At 37.3% G+C, this 22,611-nt stretch overlaps 1 protein-coding gene and 1 pseudogene across 5 annotated transcripts in view; one reads left to right on the forward strand and one right to left on the reverse strand.

Moving 5' to 3' along the window:
• Positions 1–3,225: 3,225 nt before the first annotated feature.
• On the forward strand, positions 3,226–4,547 carry LOC123858372 (large ribosomal subunit protein uL3-like; annotated as a pseudogene).
• A 1,974-nt stretch (positions 4,548–6,521) lies between these two features.
• ABCB7 (ATP binding cassette subfamily B member 7) overlaps positions 6,522–22,611 on the reverse strand; it is a 167,880-nt gene continuing 151,790 nt past the window's right edge. For 4 of the 5 annotated variants that reach the window (XM_064574271.1, XM_054508529.2, XM_045879733.3 and 1 more), the window contains one exon: positions 6,522–10,706. In XM_064574271.1, coding sequence (XP_064430341.1) covers positions 10,491–10,706 — 216 coding nt within the window. In that variant the 3' untranslated portion in view covers positions 6,522–10,490. The remainder of the gene's footprint in view (positions 10,707–22,611) is intronic. The other variant, XR_010406193.1, reaches the window with a different exon arrangement.

Consider the following 22,611-nt stretch of genomic DNA (forward strand, 5'->3'; position numbering starts at 1 on the left):
GGAGAGCAGTCACCCTATCATGGTGCACCTGCTCCTCCCCCCACCATTTATCTTCCAATATATGCCCTCAGAATCACTTCTCCGCATGTCCTACCTTGCAAAAAGTGGTCGCTTTCTACTTGTAGAGTTCCAGATATTCTTCTGTTACATCTCAGGTTGAATTCATGGGTGTTCAGAATGATTTGATAGTTATGTTGCTAAATTCAAGGGACCAATTGAAACGAGGTCCCCTACTCTGCCATCTTTTCTCCCCTCCCTGTTAATAGTGTTTTACATTTTTTTACCTGTAAAATTGGCAGTGATATCCTTTCATTCTTTTTTTTTTTTTTTTTTTTTTTTTACTAATGTGAGTGTTCACTATTTTGTTCCTGGTCGGTTTAATTTAAAAAATTTAATTTTGTTAATCTTTCCAAAGAACGAACTTGTAGCTTTGTTAATTTTTTCTACTGATTTTGTATTCTCTATTTCACTGACTTATGCTCTAAATTTTCTTTCTGCTAGCTTTTGATTCAGTTTGCTCTTCTTTTTCTAGTTTCCTAAGGCAGTTTAGGTTACTGATTTGAGATATTCCTTCTCTTGAAATATAGGCATTTACAGCTATAAAATTACCTTGAATGAGTTTTAGCTGCATCCCATACATTTCTGCTTTTCCATTTTCATTCACCTCCAAATATTTTCTAGTTTTCCCTTGTGATTTCTTCTTTGACCCATATTTAATGTGAGTTAATTTCCTTCTGAGGTCCCCATTTTTTCCTCCTCTATTACTGATTTCTAATATTTTTATTGTGGCCATAGAACATGTTTTGTATGATTTCTGTCTTTTAAAATTTATTGACACTTGTTTTTTTGGCCTAGCATTTGATCTATCCTGAAAAATGTTTTATGTGCTCTTAGGCAGAATGTGTATTGTGTTTTAAGTCTTTAGTTCCTTGATCTTCTGCCTAGTTGTTCTATCCATTATTGAAAGAGGTTTTGACCTCAATGAGATACCACCTCACACCAGTCAGAATGGCTAAAATTAACAAGTCAGGAAACGACAGATGTTGGCGGGGATGCGGAGAAAGGGGAACCCTCCTACACTGTTGGTGGGAATGCAAGCTGGTGCAGCCACTCTGGAAAACAGTATGGAGGTTCCTCAAAAAGTTGAAAATAGAGCTACCATATGATCCAGCAATGGCACTACTGGGTATTTACCCCAAAGATACAAAAGTAGGGATCCGAAGGGGTACATGCACCCCGATGTTTATAGCAGCAATGTCCACAATAGCCAAACTGTGGAAAGAGCCAAGATGTCCATTGACAGATGAATGGATAAAGAAGAAGTGGTATATATATATACAATGGAATATTATGCAGCCATCAAAAGGAATGAGATCTTGCCATTTGCAACGACATGGATGGAACTGGAGGGTATTATGTTGAGTGAAATAAGTCAAACAGAGAAAGACATGTATCATATGATCTCACTGATATGAGGAATTCTTAATCGCAGGAAACAAACTGAGTGTTGTTGGAGTGGGGGGTGGGGTGGGAGGGGTGGGGTGACTGGGTGATAGACACTGGGGAGGGTATGTGCTCTGGTAAGCACTGTGAATTGTGCAAGACTGTTGAATCTCAGATCTGTACCTCTGAAACAAATAATGCAATCTATGTTAAGAAAAAAAAAAAGAAGAAGAAGAAGGTAGCGGGAGGGAAAGAATGAAGCGGGGGAAATCGGAGGGGTAGACGAACCATGAGAGACGATGGACTCTGAAAAACAAACAGGGTTCTAGAGGTGAGGGGGGTGGGAGGATGGGTTAGCCTGGTGGTGGGTATTGAGGAGGGCACATTCTGCATGGAGCACTGGGTGTTATGCACAAACAATGAATCATGGAACACTTCATCTAAAACTAATGATGTAATGTATGGGGATTAACATAAGAATAAAAATAAATAAACAAAACAAAACAAAACAAAACAAAACCCCCCAAAAACAAACAAAGAAAACAAAAAAAAGAAAAGAAAGAGGTTTTGAAATTTTCCACTATTATTGTTGAGTTGTCTATTTCTCCCTTCAATTCTGTCAGTTTTGTTTCATGTATTTGGATAGGTTCTTAGGTGCATATATGTTTAAAATTGTCATATCTTCCTGATAGAATTTCTAATCATTATGAAATATCCCTTTTTATCTCTAGTAGCATTTATTTGTTATGAAGTTTATTTTGTCTGATATTAGTATAGGCACTTCAACTCTTATGGTTCATTTTTGCAAAATATATGTTTGTATATATATATATATATATACATATATATCTCCCATTCTTTAAAAAAAAAAAAAGATTTATTTGAGAGAGTGGGGGGAGGGGCAGAGGGAGAGAATATTCAAGCAGACTCCTCACTGAACATGGAACCTGATATGGGGCTCAATCTCACAACCCATGAGATTATGACCTGAGCCAAAACCAAGAGTTAGATACTAACCTACTGAGCCACCCAGGCACCCTTCCCATCCTTTATTTTCAACCTATTTGTATCTTTGAATATTAAATGCTTCTATAGACAGGATACCTGTTGGATCAAGTTGGATCTTGATTTTTTAATTCAATCTGACAAGCTCTGCCTTTTGACTTCTTTAATTCATATTTAATATTGTTACATCTTCCACTTTAATTTTTTTCTATATGCCTCATGTCTTTTTTTTCTATTCCTACCTTATTGCCTTCCTCTTGTATTAAGTGGGTATGTTCCAGTGTAACATTTTGATCCCTTTAATATTTTAAGTATATTTCTTAGTTACTTTCTTAGTGGTTCTTCTAGGGCTTACAATATACATCCTATCTTCTCAGAATTTACTTCATATTTCCACTGAAATGTGTTCCAATGAAGTATATAACCTTTACTCCTATATAGCTCCTTTCCATACCACCTTTTTGTACTATTGTTATATCTAATACATTTATATATGTTACATTTATATATATGTGTGTGTGTGTATCTCAAACTCAATAATACATAATTAAAACTATTAGTTTGTATGATCTTATATCTTTCAAAACATGTAAGAGAAGGGAGGTGTATATTCATAGTTTGTTATATTAATCATTGTATATACCATTTACCATTTCTGGCTCTCTTCATTTGTTCTTGTGGATTCTGGATATCATCTGGTTTCATTTCCCAAGAGTTACTTTCATTACTCCAAGACAGCTTTGTTTCCACTCCCAACAAAAGAATACACATTGCTTCATGTGGTTGTTTTCTAAGTCAACTTGTTTTAAAATTTTTCTTGCTCTACTGGCAGCATTCGGTGGCAGAACGTCTCATAGGAAATTCTGTATTCCCAGACATGGGTCCCTGGGCTTCTTGCCCCAGAAACACAGTGGCTGGCACCATGGAAGGTGAAGAGCTTCCCCAAGGATGACTCTTCCAAGCCTATCCACCTCACAACTTTGCTCAACTACAAGGCTGGCATGACTCACATTGTGTGAGAGGTCAACAGACCTGGATCCAAGGTGAAAAAGAAGGAAATTGTGGAGGATGTGACCATTGTGGAGGCACCATCCATGGTGGTTGTGGGCGTCATGGGCTATGAAGAAACCGCTCAAGGTCTCTGTACTTTTAAGACCATCTTTGCTGAACACATCCAGGATGAGTGCAAAAGGCACTTCTATAAGAATTGGCATAAGTCTAAGAGAGCCTTCAACCAAATACTGCAAGTGGCAGGATGATGATGGCAAGCAGCAGCTAGAAAAGGAGTTCAACAGCATGAAGAAGTACTGCCAAATCATCCGTGTCATCACCCACACCCAGATGCCCCTGCTTCCTCTATGCCAGAAGAAAACCCACCTCATGGAGATCCAGGTGAATAGAGGCACAGTGGCTGAGAAGCTGAACTAGGCCCATGAGATCCTGGAATAGCAGGTGCTTGTGAACCAAGTGTTTGGGTAGGATGAGATGATAAATGTCATTGGTGTCACCAAGGGCAAAGGTAACAAGAGGTCACCAGTCACTGGCACACCAAGAAGCTACCCTGCAAGACCCACCAGGGACTGTGCAAGGTGGGCTGTATTGGGGCATGGCATCCTGCCCAAGTGGCCTCCATGGCATGGGCTGGGCAGAAAGGCTACCATCACTGCATTGAGATCAACAAGAAGATCTACAAGATTGGCCAGGCCTATCTCATCAAGGATGGCAAACTGATCATGAACAATGCTTCTACTGATTATGATCTGACAAGAGCATCAACCGAGTTGACTTTGTCCACTATGATGAAGTGACCAATGACTTTGTCATGCAGAAAGGCTGTGTGATGAGAACCAAGAAGCAAGTGCTTACTCTCCACAAGTTGTTGCTGGTGCAGATCAAATAGCAGGCCCTGAAGATTGACCTTAAGTTCATTGACACCACTTCCAAGTTTGGCCATGGCTGATTCCAGACTGTGGAGGATAAGAAAGCATTCATGGGACCACTAATGAAAGACTGAACTGCAAGAAGAAGCTGCTTAATGTCAGAAGCAGATTGTGCAACTGGTGGGATCTCAATAAACATTATTTTCCAGTGGAAAAAAATTTTCCTAAAAGAAAGAAGAAACATGCAATTATACTGTCTTTTACTAAGTATCTACATGAGTGACTTTATTGGTGCTGTGTGTGTGTGCACACACACATGTGTGTGTGAATTACTGTCTGGTGTCACCTGCTTTTTGCCTGAATAATTTCCTTTGTATTTCTTGTAATATAGATTTACTAGCAATGCAATTTCTTTTTACTTATATGGTAACATCTTTATTTCACTTCATTTTTGAATGATAGTTTGTTTTTTGTTTTTTTTTGTTTTGTTTTGTTTTAAAGATTTTATTTATTTATTTAAGACAGAGAATGAGAGAGAGCACATGAGAGGGGTTAGGGTCAGAGGGAGAAGCAGACTCCCTGCTGAGCAGGGAGCCCGATGCAGGACTCGATCCAGGGACTCCAGGATCATGACCTGAGCCGAAGGCAGTCGCTTAACCAACTGAGCCACTCAGGCGCCCCGTGAATGATAGTTTTGTATATAATATTAATAGTTTATTTTCAAAAAAATTTTAAAGGTTTTTATTTGTCAGAGAGAGAGAGCACAAGCACAAGCAGGGGGAGCGGGGAGCCCCATGTGGGACCCGATCCCAACAACCTGGGATCATGACCTGAGCCAAGGCAGACGCTTAACCAACTGAGCTACCCAGGCATCCCTTGATTTTTAATTTCAGCAATTTGAATATGCAATCCCTCTGTCTTCTGGCTTTCACTGTTTATGAGAAACCTCACCTGTTAATCATATTGGTGTTGCCCTGTGTTTTCCCTTATGTCATTTATCTCTTACTGCTTTTACAATTTTCGCCTTATCTTTAGCTTTGAACATCTGTTTTTCCTAACTGGTGTTTGTTGAGCTTTTTTGATGTTTAATATTTTTCGTCAAATTTAGATGTTTCCATTCATCTCTTTGAATATTTTTTTCTGCTCCTTTCCTCTCCTCTGCTACTTACATTTTGAGGTACATTGGTATTTTTAATGGTGTCCCACATCTCTCTTCAAGACATTTTTCATTTTTCTCTCTGTTCTTCGGATTGCATAATCTCTATTGATCTATCTTCAAGTTTGTGGATTCTTTCTTTGGCCAGCTCAAATATACTATTGAGTTCCTCTAGTAAAAACTTCTCAACTCCAGAATTTCCATTTGGTTCTTTTAAAGTAATTTCTATTTCTTTATTTATAAATCTTTATATGCTATAAGCTACCATCTGGGCCCCCTTAAGCAGTATTTACCGCCTGTTTTTCCTGTGTATGCATGACACCTTCCTGTTTCGTTGCATTTCTTATAATCTTTTGTTATAAAGCGGACATTTTATTATAGTATCTTATAGCAACTCTGGATAATGATCCTCCTATAAGGGATTAGTATTTGCTTGGTTATTTCCCCTGCAGTGTGCAGCCTGTTATCTCTTTTAGTCTAGCCACCTAAGGGTTATCTCTGGGTGGGCATAATGCACTTATTGGCAAGATTTTTACCCTTTACCATTGGATGTGTATGTGTTTGGAGGCTGCTATGTCAGGGGGTTTTCTTTTGACCCACGTTCAGCCAGGACTAGTAACTGGGAGTTTCCTTCTCTTTTCTGGGAGGGCAGTTTTAGACATATACATAGTCTTCCAGATTGCCAAGGAGGAGTGTGATTTTATTTTTAAGCCTGTGTTCCTAATAGTCGCCTCTAGATCAGAACAATCTATTGTTCAGTGTTTGGTCAAGTTCCTTGACCCAGCAAAGCTTTTGCTCTGTGTTGATGGGTCTGCATGTACTGGGAAATGCTTTTAAGTCTGCCCCATGTTCTGCTCTAATTGTCCTGAGTAGGTGCAGCCTAGCACATGCACACAGTCTTTTCAATCCCCAGAGTTGACTGTGCTCCCAGGAAGGCTCTTTTTGGTTCCCTCTTGGTTTCTCTTTATTAAAATTCTGGCTGCTCTGCTGCTTTGTTTGCACCAGCTCCGCCTAATTGCTCTCCACCAAGATCTCCATTGTTTTTGACAATGTCCTTAGGGACAAAGTTCTCCATGCTCTTTCAAATGAAGTCAGTCCCCCAGGCAGAATGGTGGAATTCTTTGTCCTCACTGCATACCGTCCCACTTAGAAAGAACCTGTGCACCACTGAACTGAAGCTGGGGGCTAAAAGGGCCCAGAGTGAAAACACCACTCTATGAGTGGTGCGGCACTGGGGCATGGTGTCAGTTCCTGGTATTCTCAGTTTTCCTCTCCTTGAGTGAAACATCCAAACTTTGAGTAAGCTGGGGTGGAAAAAATCAGGGCCTCACTATTCTCAGCCTGCACACATAATAGTGCCTCCACTCAAAGAATGGAGGCTGGGTGGTAGAAGGTTATCACCAGTCCTCTTGGCTGTGCCTGTGTGGAATAAATTTCTGCAACACAGAGTTGGGGGTAAGAAATGCAGGCAGCTACCCCTGCCAAGGTGAAACCACAACCCCGGAGTGGGAGCTGGGGGAGGAGCCCTACCTCCTCCCAACATCTTCACCACACCTGCCTAAATAGAGTACCCAAGGTTGAGCTTCTGTAACACAGACCTGGTATGGTAGAGGATATGCAGGTAATTCAAATGCTAGAATCTTCCTATTCTTACTGATAAGTAATAGGTTTTCTTGAATCAATGTTTTCCCAATTGATATATGCTCTTTGGACAATTTCTAGAGATTTTAAATTATTGTTAAAAAAAATAATTTCGAACAGTTAAGTTGTTCTGCTGGAGAGAAGGTCTACTGAGCTCTTCAATTCAACATTCTGGAAGTCTCAGCCTTCAATATATTTTTAAACTTAGCTTCTGAGTAGAAATGTCCAGCCAAAAGAGAAATGGAGTAGGTGTCAAGAACCAGGGTTTTCATTCCAACTTGGTCGCTAGCAAGACCAGTGATTCCTCCTGAAATTCAGTTTCCGAATGAGGAAATTACATTAAAGGCCTCTATATTCCTTCCAACTCTAAAAATCCTACAATTTTATGAACTAGAAATGGAATAGAAAGTAATCGGTGAAAAACATTGTTCTGTAGCTGTGTGAGAACAGGATATATGAAAACAATCCATTGCCTTTTTAAACCAAAACTGTTCCAACTTGTTTTTATTTAGAACAATTAATTCTAATTCTACTTAATCAAAATGCTAGTTTTGCATGCTTTGCAGTCAAGAAATTTTTCCACCCCAAAGGTTTCCTTCCTAACCATTAGAACTGAAAAACTTGGGGCAACGGAAAGTTGCCTTTCACTGGTTGGTCATCAAGAATATGACAGCTTAATGCTAAGTGAAAGCACTATAATTTACTACCATTTTACCCACATTATGAACTCTGCAAACAATTACTTTCTCTCTGAGACAATTCCAAGTTTTCACCTTCTGCATAAGGCTCTAAGGCCATACCCTTAGAGTGTCTATTGATTATCCATACTTACTCTGAATGTGTGAATGACAAAATATCAGTTCTCCCTATGCATTACAAAAAAGAGTTGTTTCAATGGGCCACCCATTTCTAGTCACAAAGACATATTGTTTATTTAGTAATGATTATCTGCACAAATTGCTGTAACAATAAAACTGGTAAAGAGCCTCCCTTTCAAGTCATTTTGTCTTAACTAATCAGTTTTAACCAGCTTATTTGACTTAATATTGTTATTTACTATACAGTTTACATTCAAAATCTATATACTCAAAGCAGGGGGGAAAGGGACTTCCTATAATTTAAGAAAGCTGCCAATGCAAATATATTTAAAACCTTTCAACTACTAATCTACAAAAGAGTATCCTATGATAAAGGCAGAAGGTATATATGAATTATGAATATACACTGGCAAAAGATGCTACTCACCAACACACCGAGCAATTAGGAAGGATGACAGCAAGACGACAACATAGACAAAGTGACCCGGAAACAAGAATTCATATAATCTTTAAATATCTTACCCTTAAGCAAAATTAATTAATTTATTATTTATTTATTGGGGGGGCAGAGGGGGAGAGAGTATCTTAAGCAGGTTTCATGTCCAGCTCAGAGACCAATGCAGGGCTTGATCTCATGACCCTGAGATCATGACCTGAAATCAAGAGTTGAACGCTTAACAGACTGAGCCATGGAGGTGCCCTTTAAAACTTATTTTTAAACTAGCTATTTGTACAAAATGATCTTTGTCAACATCTAAGGGAAAAGGCAAAATATTTATCTTAAAGGTATGTAAAAGGTGCACATCCCTGTAAAGGAAAAATAAATGCATACTTCGAATTTGTCCAAATGCCTAGGCCTCTTTCTGATTCTCACAGCTGACCCTCAGACTTGAACTGTCGAAAAAATTTCCAAATGAACCTATCTGTCCACCAAGATATTTCTATGTTAAAAACCTTCAGGAAGGCATCAGTTTTTCTGATCCCAAATTACTCGTTTCAATTTAATTTTTGTAAACTGGGATTTGCTTAGGAAGGAAATATGCAATTTTTAAAATACAGGGATGTAAGAAATAAAACCCTATCATCTTGCTCCATTTTCAGAGCCCATATTCTAAAACTGTAGCTTATTCATCCCAATCCATTAAAAAAAAAGTTTCAACATTTAAAAATTTATACTTTATACCTTTTTATGTGAATATGTAATATTGTAATGTAAAATTATTGTTATAATAAATGCCCCTTTTTTGACATTTTCTTCTCAGTGAATCTTTTGTCTATTATTTCACTGTATAGAACCATCTTAATATGATGAAAATATTTAAGACTTACTTAATGGCCCTTACATAACTGTGTTTTTTAAGTTATTCAAGTTTTTATTAGCTGAAAATACTGGTTAATGACCACATGATCCAGTGGCCTAGAGACCATCTCTAATCATATGAAAAGAAAACAGCTTCTTCAAAAAGAAAAGAAGCTACTCAAATTGGAAAAGAGGAGCTTCTAAGTGAACATATACCAACATTTTATTAACAGGTAAAACCTGATCATTTTGTTTGGGCTGTTATGACACATTTAAAGGAACTCATTAAATTACTGAAAAAGAAAGGGATGACCTTGTAATAAATTCTGACGTGTCACTGATTAAAGTCCCAATCATCTAGAGTACATATACATAATATTCTCCTATTTACCTCAAGGTCATTAATAATTTTTAAGTGGTTGCTGCTTTATATACAAGTGTGAGCATGTGCACACACACATATATGTGCATGCATACATTCCATTTAGTTGTTTCTTTATATAACTTCAGACACCAAAAGCACAAGAGTTAAGATGGAAATAGGAGGGCAATTAACTTCCTAAGCTTTTTAGATCATTCCCAGTATGACAACTGTCAAATTACATCAGGGTTTTAAGTGTTTAAAGAGAAAGACATAAATTTTGGTCCCAAACAAGAGCAATAACTCATTTTGATGAAAAAATAAAATTCCCATCACTAGAGATGCTGGTTAATGATGATGAACATTCTACATACATACATGAGAATTAAGGTTTTTCCTCCAAAAGATATACAGTGGCAAAGACTTTAAAAAATGAAAGTGTAGGTATCTATCACTGAAGTATGTCAGTGGGGAGGGAGGAGAAACAATGAACCTACACTGTCCTCTTAAAAAAAAAAAGAAATGGATACTTTCCATCTAAACTGTCAGCATAAAGGAAATTTAAAAAACTATTAAAATTTGGAATCCAATGTAATTCATCTGGTTATGGATATCAAATGGCTATCAGGCCCCCAAAATGGAAATGGGGCAAAGTGAAATAGTAACAAAAACGATGCTTTGGGCACAAATAAGGCAGTAACAAGAAAATAATTCGTGGCTAAATACAGACATCACATGAAATACTGTGAAAGATGTAAAACTCAAATTCCTTTTCAAATAAATCTTACCTAAAAAAAGGATTATAGAAATGGGAATGTATGATTTCATTTTTAATAAAACAATTCTGCTTCAGTGCAAATGTGTCAAAAAAAATGTCTTGTGCAACTTAGCAGGAACAGTTTCCACAGCCTTTCACGCTGTTGACAATTTCTTCTTGTAGTTTCTTCCTTTCCTCCTCTTTGGACACATTTTCTTTCTTTGCATCCCATGTGGGGTTATTATGGTTCTGCACACGGCTACTCTGTGTATGCCACATTTCTGAATAGATACTGCCAGGGTTTGCAAGCAAACCATGGTGGGTACCACGTTCAGCTATCTTACCCTAAAAAGCAAAAGCAAGAGAAACATAGAAAAAGGTCATATAACTAGCATAATAACTGAAAATACATAATAATTTCTAACTAACGATTTTGAAGGATTTGGATTCATTAAAATACCTCTCCCAATTCCTCATCCATAGTATAAGTAGGAAAAATTGAGGTAGGAATGCTTTCTTCCCTGTTAAGCTATTAGTCCAGTGAACAAACAAAAAGCTGTGAAATTCCATATACTGTAAACCATTTCACTTAAATTTTAATGTTTTATTTTTAATTCTGAAGGGCAGAAAAGGAAGGTGAAAAATTTTTAAAGGTAACTGTAATTGGTAAATATTTAATCAAAAGCATTGTTATTTATTACAGGGACATAAAAATAATACCCTGAAATCGTTATGTATACTTTAAAATAAAAAAGATTTCTCCATGAAAAGCTACTTCTTCCAGTAGCTATTTTTGTTAACAATGGATATTAAACTTAACATTGCAGATTTGGTATAGATTCCAAACTCTTATCTACAATTAATTTGTCTCTTGACAGCTACTGTTAAACATGGTGGGAGACAAAAGGAGTTTTGTCACTTTTACTGGTACTCCCAGTTTTAGGACCTTTACAAATATACCCTTAAGCAAAACAACTAAAATTTGTTCCCACATCTGAGTGGTTAATTTAAGACTCCTCTTTCATTGCTAGCTAGGCAGTTTAAAAAAGAACTATTTTGCTCAGCTATTTAAATTCCTCTGGATTGTGAAGAACACAGTTCTCAACCTTGGTATGTGTGGACCACTTCATTGGCACAAAACTCCCCATGGGTTACATGTTTTATATTTTTCTATTTACCACTGTCAAAAACAAACAAAATCCTCCGTGAAAACTTCATCAAAAGCTACTAGAAAAAATGGAATTATTTTTGTGGAAATACCAATGAAATAAATCACAAATAATTACCCTGTCGTAAAAATGTATTTTAAATTATTTTTATTTGTATTGAAGTACAAATGTATATATCCTAAAAAGTTAAGATTAAAAAGCTTATAACAAAAAGGTCTTTTGTCTCCTCCTTCATGCCTATCGCCTTCCTATCCCCAAATTCATAGCTATTTCTTCGGTATTTACACATACATATATGCATATATACATGTATTATGAAATTCAGCACTCCTATACTATCCCACATTACCACTATTTCATTTTTACACTCTTCCAATAACATTGGTTATAGCACAAGTGTTGTTTAAGTTAATATTCAGTGTTTACCTTATTATGACGATGTAAAGTATTACCTGTTGAGTCAAGTAGATACTAGAATTTTACGTATTTTTTCTTGTAAAATTTTTTATTCTTAGTAATTGCCTTGTTTTTTCATTTTCTAATTTTTCTAAGTCACTATTGGTAATTCTCTCTAAACTTTCTTCCAGAATTATAAAGCCCATCTGAATACTATTTTTTTCATAATCAATTATATTAGGTAATCTATTAGTTCAATCCTCCATGACTACCTCCCCTTTGAGACATTCCTCTCACAACTTTTAAGGTTGTTTTATTTATCCTCAACTTTGAAATTTTATGATAATGTGTTCTGGTGTGTGTGTGTTTTCCTTTCCATTCATTGTGCTGGGTACTTGGTGGGCCCTTTCAATCTGGAAACTCATGCTTTTCCCAGTTTGGCAACTACCACATTTTTTTCACTTCATCCTCTCTCTAAATTTACACCATTTTTTTGCTAATTCATTTGAGAATGAGTTACAGACATCATTACATTTCACTCCTACATATTTCATTAGCATTTATCTCCTAAAAACAAGAATATTTTCATACTGACTAGAATACAAATATTATCACACCCAAGAAATTTATCTAACATATAATCCATAGTCAGATTTCACCTACTGTCCCAATAATATATCCTTTATATACATATTTTTCCACCCAGAATCCAATCGGGATCAATACATTGAATTTATAAGTTTTCAAGTCTGTGTTAGGTATGTGTTACACTGACATTTCTAAAATATCCAGGTGCGGTTTTTTTTTTTAAGATTTTATTTATTTGACAGCGAGAGAGAGAACACAAGCAGGGGGAGTGGGAGAGGGAGAAGCAGGCTTCCCATGGAGCAGGGAGCCTGATGTGGGGCTTGATCCCAGGACCCTGGGATCATGACCTGAGCCGAAGGCAGACACTTAACGACTTAGCCATCCAGGTGTCCCCAGGTGCATTTTTAAAGAATGCCATTTAAGTTGTTTTTGTTTAGTTGTTTCTGATTATTAGATTCAGGCTAAACATTTTTGGTAGAAATACAATATAGGTGATGATGCGCCCCACTACATCAGATCAGGAGGTACACAATGTCAATTTACTCCACAATTAATAATAAGTTTGATCATTTGGTTAAGGGAATTACATTTCTCTATTTTAAAGGTATTTTTTTCTCTTTGAAATTAATAAGTAATCTATGGGTTACATTTTCAAACTGTGTAAATATTCCATTCCTCAATAATTTTTTCACCATTTGGTTTTAGCAACCAGTGATGATCCTTACCTGCAGTCATTATTACAATGGTAGCTGCAAAATATGACTTTTTTCTAAATTTGTCATTCTTTCTACAAGTGTTACTTGGCATTCTTCTTAAAGAAGAGCTTTCCCTTTCCCCATACTTTTGTATTGTTGTGAAATTATAGGTTAGGTTTTTTTTTTAAGATTTTATTTATTTATTTGACAGAGAGAGACACTGCGAGAGAGGGAACACAAGCAGTGGAAGTGGCAGGCAGAGGGAGAAGCAGGCTTCCCACGGAGCAGGGAGCCTGATGTGGGGCTCGATACCAGGACCCTGGGATCATGACCTGAGCCAAAGGCAGACAGACACTTAATGACTGAGTCACCCAGGTGCCCCTATAGGTTAGTTTTTTATTGAACATATCATAATTCATTAAGTATCATTATTTTTTTTTATGTTCGAATTATCCCACATTGGGCCAGTGGGAGCCCACAAAAAAATGGTTCTTGTGTCTTTGTGATAGGTATTCATTAGTTTTCTCACTCCAGATACTGAATCAGTCATATATTCAAAGAATTTTGATTCCTTTTAGTGAGGAACAGTATTTAGTGCTCAAGATCTATGTGCCTGTTATACTTATTACTACTGGGATTTCACTGCTTCTAGGCCTTTTCACTGAAAAGTTAGGAACTTTATCATTTTGAATTCCTACTGATAATTCTGTTCCAATATAACATCACAAGGTTGCTCCTCTTCTTCTTGCATTCCATTATTATTATCTTGACCACTGTTTTACAACATGGGTATATTTACTCATATGCTCCCTCTTAAAATATACAGAAAACAATTTCAAATAGGCTACTTCCATACTACTACTAATAACAAAATTAGGTTCAAATTTTGATTTATTTTTGTCCTTATATTCCACTAAGGGTAAATAATCAGAGTAATGTGTTCAACAGTTACTTAGATTGTTTTTCTTCTGCATGTCTTGTTATCAATTTGTTATGCAGTTTCACTTCTTTCTGTTTGTAATCACTTTTTGCTTTTCCCCATCCTTGCTGACTTTCAAAATTTTAAATATATGAAAACATTGCCATGGTTCAAAAGTAAAAATAATAAAGTAGCTAAGATGGTAGAGTAGGAGGACCGTAGGCTTGCTGCATCCCTCAAACACAGCTAGATAAATATCAACTCATTCTGAATACCCAAGAAATTGATCTGAGGACTGACAGAACAAACTGCACAACTAGAGGGAAAGAGGAGGCCACATCGTGGTAGATAGGAGATGCAGAGACCTGGTTTGGGGAAGAAATGGATCATGGATGCTGCAGAGGGGAAGGCGCCCAGGTTGCAGAGGGAGGCGCGCGCGCGCGCGCGCGCGCGAGAGAGAGAGAGAGAGAGAGAGAGAGAGAGAAGCACAGAGGGGATCACCCAATGAAAACACTTCCCAAACCTGTTAACTGAGAAACTGACAGGATGATTCAAAAAGTACACACTGCACTGCAACAGGCAGGCAAGAAACCCAGACACAGACAGAAAACAATAATCTAAAACACACTTAGTGTACATGAAGGGACTTTATTTGCTCCTGTGGGAGTGCTTCCCTGACGAACTGCCCTCTCAGGGGACAAAGGAACTGGCTGGTGCCACTTCCCTCCACTGGCCTTCAGCATCAACTAATAACTTCAGTAAATAGAAGAGTGACAACACAGGCTGCTTAATTGCTTACACCAACCCTGCCCCTCTGCTCTCTACTGGTATTGCTTCTCTCAGGCAAGTGTGCCTGAGAACCAGCACAGCGGGCTCCTCCCCCAGAAAACCAGCACAACCCCCCACAGGCACCATATCTACTGACCACAGACTTCTGCAAATCTTCAGCTCTAGTGGAAATGGCACCAGGTCTTTTTAAACAAGCAGACAAGAGCACAACTAATTAAAACTCGCCACACTCTGGCCAAGGTCCAGACACTACTCACTGCAGGCAAGGAGAAACTCTGCAGAGCACTGATCTGAGGGATAGAGCAGCCATAACACAGCAGCAGAGTGCACACAGCAGACAGCAGAGACACTTCCTGAAGCGACAGGCCCTGGACATTATATGACCTCTTCTTCATAAAGTCATTACTCTCAAAAGCAGGAAACATAACAGGCTTTCCTAACACAGAGAAGAAAATAGATACCTCAGCCAAGACTGAGGAATTCATCACAAAAGAAAGAACAAGGTCATGGCCAGGGATCTAAACAAAATACATGTAAGTAACACGCCTGATCCATAAATTAAAGCAACAATCTTAAGGATACTAGCTGGGCTTGAGAAAAGCATAGAAGAGACCTGGGAGACGCTTAACCACAGACATACAAGAGCTTAAAAACAATCATGCCAAAATGAAAAATGCAATAACTGAGATTCAAAACTGACTGGATGCAATGACCACACGAAAGGAAGAAGAAAAGAAATGAGTAAGTGATATACAAGGTACAATTATGGAAAATAAGGAAGCTGATAAAAAGGGGGGAAAAATCTAGGGACACGAAAGTAGACTAAAGGAACTCAGTGACTCCATGAAACATAATTACATTTGTATCACAGGAGTCCCAGAAGAAGAGAAAAGGGGACAGAAGATTAATTCGAGGAAATTAGAGCTGAAAAATTATAATCTGGGGAAGGAAACAGACTTCCAAGTCCAGGAGGCACAGAGAACTCCCATCAAAATCAACAAAAGCAGGCCAACATCAAGACATATTGTAGTTAAATGAACAAAAAAGCAGAGATATAGAAAAAAAATCCTAAAAGTAGCAAGACAAAAGGAGTGCCTAACTTAAGAGGGAAGACAAACTATATTAGCAGCAGACCTGTTCATAAAAATTTAGCAGGCCGGAAGAGAGAGGCATGATATATTCAATGTGCTGAATGGGAAAAATATGCAGGTAAGAATACTCTATCCAGCAAGGCTGTCATTTAGAATAGAAAGAGAGATAAGAGTTTCCCAGACAAACAGAAACTAAAGGATTTCATGACCACTAAACCATCCCTGCAAGAATTATTAAAAGGAAATTTTTGAGTGGGAAAGAAAGACCAAAACTGACAAAGACTAGAGAGTAACACAGAAAATCTCAAGAAACAATGACAAAACAAGTAATAAAATGGCACTAAATTCATATCTAACAATAATTACTCTGAATATAAATGGACTAAATGATCCAATCAAAAGAGATATGGTGTCAGACTGGATGAAAAAAAAAAAAAAAAAAAAAACAAGACCCATCTATATGCTGCCTAGAAGAGACTCATTTTAGATCTAAAGACACCTGCAGATTCAAAGTGAGGGGATGAAGAAATATTTACCATGCAAACAGACTTCAAGAAAAGCCAGAGTAGCAATATTTATAACAGACAAACTAGACTTTAAACCAAAGACTGTAACAAGAGATGAAAAAGGGCATTATATAATAAAAAAGGGGTCTATCCAATAAGAAGATCTCCCCCACCTTGGAAGCATTCAAATATATAAAACAATTAAAAAAAAAACATAAAGGACTCATTGATAATACAAAGACAGTAGGGCATGCTTATATCAAGGGACAGATCATCTAAGCAGAAAAATCAATAAGGAAACAATGACTTTGAAGACACACTGGACTAGATGGACTTAACAGACAGATTCAGAACATTGCATCTTTTTTTTTTTTAAAGATTTTATTTATTTATTTGAGACAGAGAGAATGAGAGAGAGAGAGAGAGCAAATGAGAGGGGGGAGGGTCAGAGGGAGAAGCAGGCTCCCTGCCGAGCAGAGAGCCCGATGCGGGACTCGATCCAGGGACTCCAGGATCATGACCTGAGCCGAAGGCAGTCGCTTAACCAACTGAGCCACCCAGGCACCCCCAGAACATTGCATCTTAAAAGCAGCAGAATACACATTCTTTTCAAATACACATGGGACATTCTCCAGAACAGATCACATACTGGTCACAAATCAAGCCTCAACAAGTACAAAAAGAATGAAATCATACCATGCATACTTTCTGACCACAATGCTATGACCTTGAAATCAACCACAAGATAAAATTTGAGAAAAACCACAAATACTGAAAGGTAAATAACATGCTACGAAACAATGAATGAGTCAACCAGAAAATAAAAGAAATTAGGAAAAAACACAGAAACAAATGAAAACATGGCAGTCCATAACATTTGGGATGCAGCAAAAACAGTCATAAGAGGGAGTATATACCAATACAGGCCTACCTCAAGTAGAAAGATCTCCAATATGCAACCTAACCTTACATATAAAGGAGCTAGAAAAAGAACAACAGTCATGAAAACTGGGTGTTATATGCAACTAATTAATCAGTGAACATTATATCAAAACCTAAATACATTGGCTTAATTGAATTTAAATTAAAAAAAAAGAAAAAAAAAGAAAAAGAACAAATGAAGGCTAACACCAGCAGAAGACATGAAATAATAAGATTAGAGCAGAAATAAATAATATCAGAATCAAAAAAACAGCAGACAGATCAATGAAACCGGGAGCTGGTTCTCTGAAAAAGTTAATGAAATTGATAACCCTCTGGCTAGATTTATAAAAAAGAAAAGAGAAAGGACCCAAATAAATAAAATCATGAAAGATAGAGAACTCACAAACAATAATACAAAAATACAAATATAAGATAATATTATGAAAAATTATATGCCAACAAATTGAGTAATCTGGAAGAAATGGATAAACTGCTAAAATCATATAAACTACCAAAACTGAAACAAGAAGAAACAGAAACCTTGAACAGACGGATAACCAGTGAAGAAACTGAATCAGTAATAAAAAATCTGCCAACAAACAAGACCATGGCGAGATGGCTTCACAGGGGAATGCTACCAAATCTTTAAAGAAAAGTTAATACCTATTATTAGAAATGGAAGGAAAACTTCCACTCATCCTACGAGGCCCGCATTATTCTGATTCCAAAATCAAAGACTCCACTAAAAATGAGAACTATAGGCCAATATCCCTGATGGACATAGATGCAAAATTTCTCAACAAAATACTAGCAAATCGAATACAGCAGTATAGGAAAAGAATCATTCACCATGATCAAGTGGGATTTATTCCTGCGCTACAGGAATGGTTCAATATTTGCAAATCACTCAATGTGATATACCACATTAATAAAAAAGAGGCTAAGAACCATATGATCCTCTCAATAGATGCAGAAAAAACACTTGACAACATAAGCATCCATTCTTGATTAAAAACCATCAACAACAGGGGGACAGAGGGAACATACCTTGACATCATAAAGGCCATATAGGAAAGACTCACATCTAATATCATCCTCAGTGGAGAAAAACCGCTTTTCGTTTATAATCAGTAAAAAGACAAGGATGTCCACTCTCACCACTTTTATTTAAAATAGTACTGGAAGTACCAGCCTCAGCAATCAGACAACAAAAAGAAATAAAAGGCATCCAAATCAGCAAAGAAGAAGTCAAACTTTCACTATTTGCAGATGACATGATACTCTATATAGAAAAACCAAAAGACTCCACCAAAAAATTGCTAGAACTCATACATGCATTCTGTCCATTTGCAAGATACAGAATCAATGTACAGAAATCTGTTGCATTTCTATACACCTATAATAAAACAGCAGAAAGAAAAATCAAGAAATCAATCACATTTACAATTATACCAAAAACCATAAGACACCTAGGAATAAACCTAAACAAAGAGGTAAAAGATCTGTACTATGAAAACTTAAAAAACACTATGAAAGAAACTGAAGATGACACCAAAAAAGGGAAAAACATTCTACATTCATGGACTGGAAGAACAAATACTGTTGAAATGTCTATACTACCCAAAGCAATCTATACATTTAATGCAATCCCTATCAAAATACCAACAGCATTTTTCACAGAGCTAGAACAAATATCTTAAAATTTGTATGGAAAAACAAAAGACCCCAAAATGCCAAAGCAACTTTGAAAAACAAAGTTGGAGGCATCACAATTCCGAACTTGAAGTTATTTGTAGTAATCAGGACGGTATAGTATTGGCACAAAAACAGACACATAGATCAATGGAACAGAATAGAGAACCCAGAAATGGACCCACAAATATATGGTCAATTCATGTTCAACACAGGAAAAAATGTCCAAAGGGACAGACAGTCTCTGCAAGATATGGTGTTGGAAAAACTGGACAGCAACATGGAAGAGAATGAAACTGGACCACTTTCTTACACCATACACAAAAATAATTTCAAAATGGATGAAAGACCTAAATGTGAGACAGAAAACCATCAAAATCCTAGAGGAGAAAACAGGCAGTAACCTCTGATACCAGCTGTAGCAACTTCATACTTGGTATTTCTCCAGAGGCAAGGAAAACAAAAGCAATAATAAACTATTGGGACTTTTCCTGCCACTTTATTGAATTCATGTATGAATTCTAAAAACTTTGGGGTGGAGTCTTTTGGGTTTTCCACATAAAGTATCATGTCATCTGCAAAGAGTAAGAGTTTGACTTCTTTGCCAATTCAGATGCCTTTTGTTTGTGTTGTCTGATTGTTGAGGCCAGACTTCTAGTACTATGTTGGACAGCAGTGGTGATAGTGGACATCCCTGCCATGTTCCTGACCTTAGGGGAAAAGCTCTCAGTTTTTCCCCACTGAGAATCATATTCACTGTGGATTTTTCATAGATGGCTTTTATGATATTGAGGTATGTTCCCTCTATCCCTTCACTGTGAAGAGTTTTAACCAAAGGATGCTGTACTTTGTCAAATGCTTTTTCTGCATCTATTGAGAGGATCATATGGTTCTTCTCTTTTATTTATGTAGTGTATCACACTGGTTGATTTGTGTATGTTGAACTACCCTTGCAGCCCACAAATAAATCCCACTTAATCCTGGTGAGTAATCCTTTTAATGTACTGTTGGATCCTATTGGCTAGTATTTTGGTGAGAATTTTTGCATCCATGTTCATCAGGGACACTGGTCTGTTACTTCTCATTTTTTGGTGAGAATTTTTGCATCCATGTTCATCAGGGACACTGGTCTGTTACTTCTCATTTTTACTGGGGTCTTTGGTTTTGGGATCAGGGTAATGCTGGCCCCATAGAATGAGTTTGAAAGCTTTCCTTCCATTTCGATTTTTTGAAACACCTTAAGAAGAATAGGTATTAATTCTTTAAACGTTTGGTAGAATTACCATGGGAAGCCATCTGGCCTTGGACTCTTGTTTGTTGGAAGATTTTTGATTACTGCTTCAATTTCCTTGATGGTTATGGGTCTGTTCAGGTTTTCTATGTCTTCCTGGTTCAGTTTTGGTAGTTTATAGGTCTCTAGAAATGCATCCATTTCTTCCAGACTGCTTGATTTGTTGGCATATTCAGTAAAGTGGTAGGATATAAAATCAATGCACAGAAATCAGTTGCATTTCTATACACCAACAACAAGACAGATGAAAGAGAAATTAAGGAGTCAATCCCGTTTACAATTGCACCCAAAACTGTAAGATACCTAGGAATAAATCTAACCAAAGAGGTAAAGAATCTGTACCCAGAAAATTATAGAATACTCATGAAAGAAATTGAGGAAGACACAAAGAAATGGAACACCGTTCCATGCTCATGGATTGTGAGAACAAATACTGTGAAAATGTCTATATTACCTAGAGCAATCTACACATTTAATGCAATCCCTTTTGAAATGCCACCAACTTTTTTCAAAGAAATGGAAGAAATATTCCTAAAATTTGTATGGAACCAGAGAAGACCCCGAATAGCCAGAGGAATGTTGAAAAAGAAAAGCAAAGCTGGTGGCATCACAATTCCGGACTTCCAGCTCTATTACAAAGCTGTAATCTTATCAAGACAGTATGGTACTGGCACAAAAACAGACACATAGATCAATGGAACACAACAGAGACCCCAGAAATGGACCCTCAACACTATGGTCAACTGATCTTCGACAAAGCAGGAAAGAATGTCCAATGGAAAAAAGACAGTCTCTTCAACAAATGGTGTTGGGAAAATTGGACAGCCACATGCAGAAGAATGAAACTGGACCTTTTCCTTACAACACACACAAAAACAGACTCAATGAATCAAAGACTTAAATGTGAAACGGGTATCCATCAAAATCCTAAAGGAGAACACAGGCAGCAACCTGTTCGACCTCAGCCACAGCAACTTCTTCCTAGAAACATCACCAAAGGCAAGGGAAGCAAGGGCAAAAATGAACTATTGGGACTTCATCAAGATAAAAAGCTTTTGCACAGCAAAGGGAACAGTGTGACAAAACCAAAAGACAACCAACAGAATGGGAGAAGATACTTGCAAGTGACATATCAATAAAGGGCTAGTATCCAAAATCTATAAAGAATTTATCAAACTCAACACCCAAAGAACAAATAATCCAATCAAGAAATGGGCAGTAGACATGAACAGACATTTCTGCAAAGACGACATCCAAATGGCCAATAGACACATGAAAAAGTGCTCAAGATCACTTGGCATCAGGGAGATACAAATCAAAACCACAGTGAGATACCACCTTACACCAGAGTGGCTAAAATTAACAAGTCAAGAAAGGACAGATGTTGGCGAGGATGAGGAGAAAGGGGAACCCTCCTACGCTGTTGGTGGGAATGCAAGCTGGTGCAGCCACTCTGGAAAAGAGTGTGGAGGCTACTCAGAAAGTTGAAAATAGAGCGACCTACAACCCAGGAATTGCACAACTAGGTATTTATCCAAAGGACACAAACATAGTGATCTGAAGGGGCACCTGCACCCCAATGTTTATAGCAGCAATGTCCACAATAGCCAAACTATGGAAAGAGCCCAGATGTCCACTGACAGATGAATGGATAAAGATGATGTCGTACAGAAATTAGTTGCTTTCTTATACACTAACAATGCAACTGTAGAAAGAGAAATTAGAGAAATGATTCCATTTACAATAGCACCAAAGACCGTAAGATACCTCAGAATAAACCTAACCAAAGAGGTAAAGGATCTATACTCTAGGAACTACAAAACACTCATGAAAGAAATTGAAGAAGACACAAAAAGATGGAAAAATATTCCATGTTCATGGATTGGAAGAATAAACATTGTTAAAACGTCTATGCTACCCAGAGCAATCTATACCTTCAATACCATCCCAATCAAAATTCCAATGACATTTTTCAAAGTGCTGGAACAAACAATCCTAAAATTTGTATGGAATCAGAAAAGACCCCGAATCGCCAAGGAAATGTTGAAAAAGAAAAACAAAGCTGGGGGCATCTCGTTGCCCGATTTCAAGCTATATTACAAAGCTGTGATCACCAAGACAGCATGGTACTGGCACAAAAACAGACATATAGACCAATGGAACAGAATAGAGAACCCAGATATGGACCCT

The sequence above is a fragment of the Mirounga angustirostris genome, unplaced genomic scaffold (genome assembly GCF_029215605.1).
Source record: "Mirounga angustirostris isolate CCGP_5_RB_7025 unplaced genomic scaffold, mMirAng1.0.hap1 SCAF_11, whole genome shotgun sequence".
NCBI lineage: Eukaryota > Metazoa > Chordata > Mammalia > Carnivora > Phocidae > Mirounga > Mirounga angustirostris.